This window comes from Anabrus simplex, chromosome 1 (genome assembly GCF_040414725.1).
Source record: "Anabrus simplex isolate iqAnaSimp1 chromosome 1, ASM4041472v1, whole genome shotgun sequence".
NCBI lineage: Eukaryota > Metazoa > Arthropoda > Insecta > Orthoptera > Tettigoniidae > Anabrus > Anabrus simplex.
The window spans coordinates 1,435,205,262-1,435,217,362 of NC_090265.1; the positions used below are offsets into that span (position 1 = coordinate 1,435,205,262).

General features: G+C 38.7%; 1 protein-coding gene across 1 annotated transcript in view; it reads right to left on the bottom strand.

Moving 5' to 3' along the window:
• Window positions 1-12,101, bottom strand: part of LOC136860311 (follistatin-related protein 5) — a 707,690-nt gene that overhangs the window by 66,694 nt on the left and 628,895 nt on the right. Inside the window, exons 7-8 of the mRNA XM_067138749.2 lie at window positions 7,522-7,806; window positions 1,750-1,847 (exon numbers count right to left, since the gene is read on the bottom strand). Of these exons, the coding sequence (XP_066994850.2) occupies window positions 1,750-1,847; window positions 7,522-7,806 (383 nt within the window). The remainder of the gene's footprint in view (window positions 1-1,749; window positions 1,848-7,521; window positions 7,807-12,101) is intronic.

Consider the following 12,101-nt stretch of genomic DNA (forward strand, 5'->3'; position numbering starts at 1 on the left):
CAACGATCGAACGGTCCACCTTGGGATCTCTCGCTCGATGGCTGGGCTTAGCTCGGGAAAAATGGGGGCAGTATATAAACCTGTATTAAATCTGTGTCCCTTGGTTCATTCTCAATCTTAATCATTCATCATTAAATCTCTATACGCTGGTAACTCTCAGACCTAGTTTCTTCTTTAGAGCAAATCCATCAACAACATATCCTGTATGGAATCCTGATTATATTACTCTATATTGTCCACTCCAAAAATCTTCATTGTCTGGTCACTGTACTTCACTGAGCACTAGAATATCTATATCCAGTCTTTGCATTTCTCCTATTACATCCAGTTTTCCCACTTGTTTCACATTCCAATCTTCAGTACATTGCTTTCCTTGATTTTCTTCCCTTGTTGTACCCGCTGGAAATCCAAGTTAGGGGCTATTTTACCTCTCGATAACTTAACCTGAAAAGACAACTTCATGCTGTATTCACAAGAGATATCCTTTTGTATCTTAAATGGGAAGGTTTCTCCTTGCCTTCCCCATCCTATGCTGTTGATCTTTGTGGTTCATCTGTCTTTAGTAGGCCTCTTGGTGGCTCAGACACTTAAATGTGAGCCTTTCATCACTGTGGCCCACTTTCAACAGTTTTGGGAATAGGTTTAACAACATTCTGTGTAAAATCGGATGGTACTTCTCCTGTATCATACATCTTGCATACTAAATGTAATAACCTCTCCATGCAGGTTTCTCTTAAGGTGGTCAGTAATTATGTGGTTATATCATCAATTCCAATTTAAGTCTGTCAAAGCTCTGTTGAGAGAATTATAGAAGAAACAATATAGATGAACTGCTTAGGGAGATTTGATAAATCAGAAAGCAAAATGTGGTCAAAACTGTGCTTATAATAGAAAATTTCATAAGATAGTGTAAGGCATTTTGTACTGTATATACTTAAACTGTACAGTAAATTACACTTTCTGAAGCCTCAACTACCATAGTGCCAGAGTATAGGAAGGAGTTGGCTGGTAAGGCCTACCACACCCTACTGGAGTGATGACAAATTACTATAGCATGTTACTACAGTGAGATTGACAGAGGAAACTGAAAGTTTGTTCAGCACAAATTTCATATAGAGATTAAACAGTAGGTGTATATTTAGCATTAATTAGAAACAGACACGGTGTAATGTTGTCCAGTCTCCTTAAGTTCAGCAACCTGTCATTTAATACAGCACAAACTTCTGAACCACTTTTGGTATTGGTGAGCATAGTTAAGTCTTGTTAGCCCTTGTAGGCCTATATGTTTTCATTAAAATTGTTACATGCATTTTGGCACCCCTGCTTACTATGGTCTGAAGGTCACTTTTTGTTTACAAGCTATTATGCCCTAAGATGAGATGACAATACATGATTCAATATCATAATAACATAATGACTTTCCGTGGATATTTCTGGTATGTTTTTTACTAGTTACTTACATTTTAAGCAGCAGGTAAATATATTTGAATTCTCATGGGTCCTTATCACATTACACATAATAATACAAACACTGCAGAAATACTAGTTATCATTCAGTTTGCATACCACAAATCATTGGGGTAGTGAACACAATTCCTCTTAACCGACACCAATAATAAATTATTTTTAATACAGGTATCTACTGTTACATTTAACATTCAAAGTTTTCTGTATTTTGAAACTTATGCACATTTTAAAACAAGTAGCCTGCTATAAGTGCATTAACTTCTACAAAACCCTTGTACTAACCTTTGGGAATGGCTCTCCAATTACATGGCAGAACATGGAAGCATCTTCACCAGGCCTTCTGGACTGTATTCGAGGTGTCACCTTCACTTCAGGTATGGCTGAAATAGAATTTCAATACAGTTAAGTCATTTGTTATATGTTTAATAATTTTGTGGTATTTTCTGATGAAATTATGAATTACAGTACTCAATGCAATTTTCAAATTTATTGCCTATGTTAGAACAAGTCTCTCTTGTACCACTTAAATTTTTTTTTTTTTTGCTAGGGGCTTTACGTCGCACCGACACAGATAGGTCTTATGGCGACGATGGGATAGGAAAGGCTTAGGAGTTGGAAGGAAGCGGCCATGGCCTTAATTAAGGTACAGCCCCAGCATTTGCCTGGTGTGAAAATGGGAAACCACGGAAAACCATTTTCAGGGCTGCTGATAGTGGGGTTCGAACCTACTATCTCCCGGATGCAAGCTCACAGCCGCGCGCCTCTACGCGCACGGCCAACTCGCCCGGTACCACTTAAAATGATAGCTTTCTAAATTTTCCTTATATTTAAGAACTAAAACTTCCAAGTTGTTTGATATCATTTAAGAAAAGACTAGGTAAATAACTGATGGGAAATCTGTCACCATAGCAACAGCCCTAAATACAGATCAAGGATGATTGATTGATTGATTGATTGATTGATTGATTGATTGATTGATTGATTGATTGATTGATTGATTGATTGATTGATTGATTGATTGATTGATTGATTGATTGATTGATTGATTGATTGATCTACCCATTGAACCAATCATTTATAGATTTTTTTCTATGCGATTGCAGCGGTAATGCCATCTAGCGGAAATGAGTGGCAGTCGAAGAGAGAGCTTATCTCAACAATAGTCAGAACTGATTAGTTTTAAGGGCTTAGGACATTGTAAACCGCCACAATGAGTTTTCTTCCGGATCGGCGATGTTGGGGTATCCATGGGCACGGGAGTCTTTAATTTCCACTTCCTTTCACAACGCCATTTCCTCGCTTTTTTCTTCGCGATTTTCTTCACATCTCGATGACTATTTTCATTATTTTCCTAACCAATATGCGCTGATGATTACGCTGTTTTGTACCTTATAAAAACAATCGCCATTTATCTCGTTCCCAATACGATTGAACAGTATTCCCATGTCAGCATTGATGACTTACCACTAAAACTCTAAATTTGTGAACACCTCTGTTATCACAGCCCATGCGATAAAAATGTATGAGACATAAATGATCTGAAATTGGACTTTCTATGACCTTTAATGTGTATAGCGTTTAGATGGAACACACATTTCGATTCAGGATGATCCACGCCAGTCAGTTCGAGCATTAGAAAATGTAATGAACTGTAACCAGTCAACCACGAGCGGCGTTTCTACTTATTGGGAAAACTTTAGAAATGGTGGGGTGGATGATGATTATTTAAGCGAAAAAACAAACAAAAGCGTGCAACCATTTGTGCGTTTTTGTTTGATCATTACAGATTGCCTCATGAAGCGACATTGAGCATTGTTGTCCAGGATTGTTACGGATGACGAGAAATTGTGTCTTTATGACAACATAAAACATGAAAGGAATAGATGATTGTTAAAAGAAAGGTAAGCCCACATCCAAGAGCTAGTGCCCATCCAAGAAAGGTCGTTTTAAACATTTGGTGGGACAAGGAGAGTGTCGTTATCTGGGAGTTGCGTCCTAGAAGTGTAAAAGTCACTGCTGTTGTTGTTTACAACTGAGACACCTTATGGCCACAGTGCAAGATGACATCAAGTGTTGCTATTGCACTAACGTTACAAAAGTACGAGGAGCTTGGCTGGGAGTTTCTTCCACACCTCTTTATTCTCCCGATCTTGCTACCTCCTATTTTAATCTCTACCGTTATTTATAGAACACGATACAAAGGCGCTCTTTTCGTAATGAAAATGATCTTCGAACTTGGCTCGTCGACTTCTTTAAACGCGAAACCGTCAGATTTCTTCAGACATGAAACTGAAAAATTGCCTCTGCGTTGGCGTTGAAAATGCAATACATTATATTACTGGTGATAATGATGACGATGATTACTATTAGTGAACCTAGTGTGTAGTTTGTTTCACTATTGTATCCCATTATCCCAAATATACAACAGTTAAATGTGTAATAATATTAACACCTCCTGTCACAGCAAAAACGCTACGGACTAATGCATCAACCCAATACAATCAATTATAACTTCTTGCAAAGTCGGTTACATCTACGTTTACAGTGCACGATCCTATAAGCTGTACTGGTGTGTTGCGGTATGTAAAAATACAAGATTATCTCACCCATCGCTTAAAATTGAAGAAAATCCTGCTCATGTTGATTTGCGCGCCCTTTGAAATATTTGAGCTTGATGGCATTTTGTTGATGACTATTATTATTATTATTATTATTATTATTATTATTATTATTATTATTATTTAATGATCTAAGTGTCACAGGATTATTTGTCAATTCATTACTCCGCACATGTGGACTAGTATTCTCGAGCGTACGCACATTTATAGAGAAGTAAATTATGATTGATTACTCTTAATAGTATAGGCTGGTGTTCTTAATCGTATGATTGTACAAGGATCAAAGATTGTTCTTCATTGTTCTCAGTTTATGGACTTTATAACTAAGTGCGTTTCTTTCTGTGGTGAAGGGATGTTTTCTTTAGAGATGAAATAATTTACAGTGGCAAATAGAATTAAAAGGTATTAAAATATTAATTCAAATATTATAAATAATATTTATTAGCAATACTTACGAATAAAGGTATATTAATTGTTTAATTAGTTAAGTAGGACATACTGATGTTATGCATTAACTAATAATAATATTATTATAAAGTATCCTATTAACACTTCTACTTCCTGACCTTTGCTCAGTTACCTGGAGTCGGTCACTTTGTATGGATTTAGCCCTGTTTTGCGGCCGGATACCTTTCCTGAAGCCAACCCTACGTGGAGGGATTATTCACTATAATATGTTTCTTTGGTGGTGTGCGGTGTGATATGTTGTATGTAAGTGAAAATGTGTATTAAGACGAATACAAACATAAAGCCTCCGCGACAGGACAATTAACCGGGCAAAGTTAAAATCCCCGATCCGGTCGGGAATCGAATTCGGGACCCTGTGAACCGAAGACCACTACATTGACCATTCAGCCAAGGATCCGAAAAAGCCCCTTATTAACACAAGAACATCAAATCCAATATTAGGAATCCGGTTCTCAGGATTTCAATAGGATGAAATACTATAGTTAGAGCAATAAAGCAGAAAAGTTGTGTTAAAGCACAATTCAGAAGTCGCTTGAACTGTACATGCAGCTGTACATCTTTTTAGGAGTCTGTCTCTCTCTGCCTTGTCCCTTTCACTAACCGTCAGTCTCGTGTACACTACAAACTAGCCTCCAGCTGTAACAGGAATATACCGAACGAGCTGGCAGTCGATGATACAGTAGCATGTTATTTGTAGCGTAACAATAAACAATTACTGCAAGCACTGCCAATGTGTGGAAACAAGCCGCACGGAAATTGTACCGAAAGTCATGGACCGTTGTTACCCGTACGGAACATGGGTACCCAACATTTCCCTACTCGTGGTAAATTTATTACTTCTACCCCAGTCTCCCCTTACTTTAAAAACAAAAAGAGAAAACACAATCATTTACGAACGACGGGATAATTTATTCGTCTAAGACACGATTTCATTGAATACGCACAAAATAAAACAGATTTTTTTGGTCAAAATAAGGTGTTAAATAGATACTGCTAATCATAAACATATGGACTCTATGGATCTAGTGTGATAACCGTCTGTTTATATCGCCGTTACGTCTGAAACAAACCTCTATAAATGACGTTGGTGGCGAAGAATTTTGACCCGCAGTTCATATACCTTAACGAGAATTCCTTGATTAGTCGCACAATATTCAACCTTTCTGGTCAGAGTTCTTAGCTGTAATATTTCGTATAACGGATTTTGTAGACGCAACGACGAAATGCAGTACTGCATAAATTATTAACATTTCACTGACATACGTACTAGATATTGAGAATAAATAATTACGAGTAACGTCCATGCTTGGCTTCTTAATCTACTATAATGGTCTTGGTGAGGAATCAGTTTTAATGATGTCTTGAGGAATATTTACAATAGCTGTTAGGTTCATCACTTTTCCGAAACTAATTTTGAATAAATGGATGTTTAAACTTCCTGAAAAAATGAAAATATACAGCAACAGAATTATACCTGAAAGAGAAACAACAAAGTTTGTTTTTTCAGGTATTTTATGAATTTGTTTATTCAAAATAAGTTTTGACAGAGTGACGAACCTAACCGTTGTAAATTAACTGAGTCTAAACTGGAGAGAGATGGCTTCAGATATTACAAAAAAATCTTCTTGAGGAATAGATATAACTATCTTCTGTGTTAAATGTACATCAATATTTGCTGGTTAACGGTTGTAATGCTGCACTCGTCGCCTGATTATGACTCAAAATGTCTAAATGAGTGAAAAATATTTCGATTTACTGAGTTACGACAGAAATGAAAAATTGCCATTTCTTACAGTATCCCTACATGAAGCCTGACATTTTCCTTCTTAAATACTGCGTGGGGCTTAGCCTGAAAAACAGGTCTCATAATGCGCACTCGTAATGGACGTACGGATACACACTAGAGGTGATTTTTTTGACTGTACAACTAATGTAAAATTCGTTAGCATCATAGACTACGGCCAGAGGAAGAACCACGAAGGGCGTGAAAATGTAAGGTATTCCTAGTCTTCGTAAATATAATACCGTCGGGAACGGAGAAGAACAAGTGTTGACCAGGGGAGGATGGATAGGATAAATGAAAATGAGAAGCCTGGCACAAGTAAGTGGAAGCAATGCCAGACTCAGCTAGGGAAAACGTGGTCACCAACCCATGCTCGCAAGTTGAGAGCCCCCTGGTCCGCAATTTTAGTCCCTCTTACGACAGGCATGGGATACCGTGGGTATTATTCCACCGCCCCCATCCACAGGGGAACAGACGAAGTTTAAAGGAATTTATTGTAGTTCGAATATCGTTTCGATAACATTATACATTATGATGTTTAAGGCTTGGTTTTTTTTAAATTATCTGAACCACGTGCATTACATCTGGACAACTAAATCTTATAAAATTTTCAAATGTTACTGAGGTTTGTGATTGCTGATAACATGAGAGAGCATTTTCTACGCTGAATATACAAATACCTACGTATTTTTGAAAGACCGAAAATATATTTATCAGCACTTTAGTGATAGAATATTTATATTTCACGAACTTATTGTAAGCCTAATTTACTTGCAACAGACTTCCTGAGTATTTGGTCCGTCGAGTAGGCCCACATATAGTACCCGTACATACAGAAGAGATGTTAAGTACGGAACATAGAAAGGTCAATTGTCAATTGTAATTGTTAGCTTTGCCAATCTAGGCAGCCTCTAATTATGAGAAAATAAAAAGTTTATTAAAAAAGAAATTCATTCAGGTCAAAGCTTTGGGTGATGCTATTCAGTTATTTGCGCGAATATATGTATATCGAGAGAGAGAAAGATATGAACACATACAGGAGCTGTATTGTTGAATAATGCAGCATGGAAATAATTTTTACTACTGAAAGACAAAAAGGTTACTAAAAGTAAGTTAAAAAGTCTAAGTTTTTATTCAAATTTATTCTAGTACTTTGATCATTAAAAAGAAAAAAGAGTAACTTACTGTGAACGGTGAGCACATGTGTTTGGACCACATCCTTGTTGCGCTGTGCGTGGCACGTGTAATTCCCCGCGTGGATCAGCTGAATACGTGTTAAGTAGAGAGATCCGTCGCTGAAAACCCGCACCTCGTCCTCATTGAGCGCCGCCAGGTCCGCCTCGTTGCGTCGCCAGACAATTGGTGGTGGAGGAGTACCTGTCACATCACACTTGATTTCCACATTGTCTCCAACCCTCGCTGACAAGTGGTTCACCTCCAGGGCTTTGTCCAGAGACACCACCGACACACCTGGAGCAGACGGGGGTAGAAAACAAACACTTGAGAGACACATCACTGACACGTATACATACAGGAGCTGTGTTGTTGAATAATGCACCATGGAAATGATTTTTACTACTGAAAGACAAAAAAGGGTACTAAAGGTAAATTATGTGGAAAATGTCCAGCTCCATGGCTAAATGGTTAGCGTGCTGGCCTTTGGTCACAGGGGTCCCGGGTTCGATTCCCGGCAGGGTCGGGAATTTTAACCATCATTGGTTAATTTCGCTGGCACGGGGGCTGGGTGTATGTGCTGTCTTCGTCATCATTTCATCCTCATCACGACGCGCAAGTCGCCTACGGGAGTCAAATCAAAAGACCTACATCTGTCGAGCCGAACTTGTTCTCGGACACTCCCGGCGCTAAAACCCATACGCCATTTCATTTAATTTCATTTCATTCCATTTCATTTCATGCGGAAAATAATGACTTCCTTCAATACACTGATGTGCATTACATCTGGACAACTAAATCTAATAAAATTTTCAAATGTTACTGAGGTTTGTGATTGCTGATAACATGAGAGAGCATTTTCTACGCTGAATATACAAATACCTACGTATTTTTGAAAGACCGAAAATATATTTATCAGCACTTTAGTGATAGAATATTTATATTTCACGAACTTATTGTAAGCCTAATTTACTTGCAACAGACTTCCTGAGTATTTGGTCCGTCGAGTAAGGCCCACATATAGTACCCGTACATACAGAAGAGATGTTAAGTACGGAACATAGAAAGGTCAACCAGACACGAGTGGGATCCGAAGCCACCAGCCTGAGGTTCCACCGTTGCACTACGGTGGTTTAGGCCATTCTTTCCCTGTCGACAAGGATTTGATTTTCGAATGCCCCATAGTGAGAGACTAGCGCAATCTACAGTTGTGCCCGCTGTAGGATTTACGATTGGATTATTGAATTAGCTTGAATAATTGTCTGTTAATTCATCTGCCCAATGGCTGGTTGGATCCTAAAATAGCACCAACAAAGGTTATACAGTTATAAGGAAACCACAGAAACGGGCAGAAACCCAATAACCAGGCGTACCAAGCAAGATGAGGCGTGATGTGGTAAATGGCATTGCTGTCCTCTCTGAAGCTGAACGTCTTAGTGGCAGCATGACTAATTCCTTGTACTCTGAATATCATTACCCAGCACCAACCATACCTCAGCACTTTCCTTACTGGTACAGCCAGAAATGAGATTGAGACTTGAATAGAAGCCACATTTTGTACCAGCTTGTGCCAAGACTCACCCAGAAGAACTTGGGAACGATTTTAAATAATAAAGTCAAGAAATTAATGTAGAAATGAGACTTCTCAGTCCTGGAGAGGCAAATGATCCTGCGGTTAACTCAGCCTACATCAGAAATGAGCACCAGGCAACCATACATAGAACTAACCACTCTATCCCACTTTTAGTGCCAAGTTCAGCATAGTGAAAGCATTTATTTTCATTTTCTCCAAGGGTCATTACGGTCTGTATGCAGATTATTTTATTTTGGTATACCGGGTGTGTTGGCCGTGCGGTTAGGGGCGCGCAGCTTTGTAGATAGTGGGGCTGTACCTTAAGGCTATGGCCGTTTCCTTCCCATTCCTAGGCCTTTCCTATCCCATCGTCGCCTATCTGTGTCGGTGCGACGTAAAGCAAATAGCAAAAAAGAAAAAAACCACTTTGGTTTTGTGCCAGGAGACAGGTGAAAAATACAAAATCCATTAAGAAATTGTAGCAAGCATGATGAATTATTGTACAGACCATGTCAGTTTATCAAGGCCAGTAGAGACGTCCTTCCCGTGACGCTAGTAGTTTTGAATTCTAAGAATATCCTAAAAATTCTTTGATATCCTCCAGCTGAAGCAATTTAATCACACAGTTGGTTAATCATTACTGGATATGATAATCAGATTCAGTAATAATGAATAGGTGTCCCGGAAGGCAATATTATTAGACCTATATGTTTCCTTATAATGAGTAAAGAGCTGCAATAACAGATACCGTAAGGCTTCTTGCAGGGAGGGACGGGGAACTGTATGGAGTAATAAATACAGGACTGAGAGCGACTAAAAATACACCCCAACAATGTTGTGAGATGGACAATGGCTTGATGGTAAACAAGATGAAAATCAGTTTCACCAAGAGGAAAATTCCTCTCAGTTTTAATTTCTGTTTTGATAGGGTAACAGTAACTCATGAGGACCAATGTAGGTACTTACGTGTTACAGTGATATCAGGAAATACTTTTATTGGGGTAATTACATAAGTGGGATTGTAAATAAGGTTACACATCTCTTCACATGGTTATGAGGGCATTTAGGCCCTGTATTAAGGATGTAAAATGGAGGGTCATAAAGCGATTCTGGACCCATGTCCATGTAACATATTTTCTTCTTCTAAGTATGAGGTATGTGTCCACAAATTTGGACGTATCTTATTGCTACATCCGTTTATTCTGTACAACAGAGAAAATTACGTACATTTTGACGAACGTGACGGCACTTGGATTGAGAATAAGTCGGCTCCATGGCTAAATGGTTAGCGTGTTGGCCTTCGGTCATAGGGGCCCCGGGTTGGATTCCCGGCAGGGTCGGGAATTTTAACCATAATTGGTTAATTTCGTTGGCACGGGGTATGGGTGTATGTGTCGTCTTCATCATCATTTCATCCTCATCACGACGCGCAGGTCACCTTCGGGTGTCAAATCAAAAGATCTGTATCTGGCGAGCCGAACATGTCCTCGGACACTTCCGCCACTAAAAGCCATACGCCATTTCATTTAATTTCATTGGTAAGACGCAATTAGAGTATGGTTCCGGTGTATGTGGCCCTCGTCAGGATTACTTGATTCGAGAACTGGAAAAGATCCCAAGGAAAGCAACACGATTTGTTCTGGGTGATTTCCGACAAACGAATAGTGTGAACGAAAATGTCGCACTGAATCAGCGTTTACGGGATTCCTGTATGTTTCCCATTATTAATGTACTGAATAATGTAGATTTGTAGACAATAAGTTCTATTATGGAAATAAAGAGTTTCTGCCGGGCTGAGTGGCTCAGACGGTTGAGGCGCTGGCCTTCTGACCCCAACTTGGCAGGTTCGATCCTGGCTCAGTCCGGTGATATTTCAAGGTGCTCAAATATGTCAGTCTCGTGTCGGTAGATTTACTGGCACGTAAAATAACTCCTGCGGGACAAAATTCCGGCTCCTCGGCGTCTCCGATGACCGTAAAAGTAGTTAGTGGGACGTAAAGCAAGTAGCATTATTATTATGATTAAAGCGATTCTGGACCCATGTCCATGTAACATATTTTCTTCTTATAAGTATGAGGTATGTGTCCACAAATTTGGACGTATCTTATTGCTACCTCCGTATATTCTGTACAACAGGGAAAATTACGTACATTTTGACGAACGTGACGGCACTTGGATTGAGAATAAGTCCAAAACTGGTGCCTGAATTTAGCAAGACTGAGGTTAAAGGTAAAGACTGGATATGCCCCTATTGGATATTCTTTACACTACTATCTGATACCCTCAAGCGTTATCTAGTTCACAGCTTAAGCTTCTATAGTGACAAGAAATTACACGTAGTTACTTTGTCGTTGAAAATAACAAGGAAATGAATTGTACTTTGACGAACTTCGAATTGTTACAGAAGCAATATCAGTAAAATGCTTTCACCACTTAATCACATACCAGGTTAGCTCAACGCGTTGCGGAACGGCCAGATATGCCTAATAACTCCGTACTTGGGAGACAGGTGGATTCGAATCCCCTGTCAGCCATTCTCGAAATGGTTTTCCATAGTTTCCCATTTCTACTCCAGGTAAATACCGGGATGTTAACTTCCTCAAAGCCACGACCACTCCTTTCTCATTCGTAGCATGTACAATTGAAGACCTGAGTGCAAGAACTAGCTAATAACCAAAAGTTAAGTTCTGAGAAAAACGAGAAAAACATTTAAAACTATATAAATCCTATAATTCATTAAAGATTTCAGTTTAATGTGAAAGTATATATGAATATACACTACTGTTTCAATTTTTAACCCTCTACTCCATTTAGAAATAATAAAAAAATGAGAAAATGTGTGATGGAATTATCTTGCACTCAGATGTTTTAAGGAATGTAAAAACGGGAATAGAAATTGGAGAATGAATGCCATTACATGTTTTAATGTTTTAATTATGAAATATTGAGTTTTGAAAGGCCAGTGCATGACATACATAATAAGTATTAAGTAAAATATGGTTGAAACCCGTATTTAGAA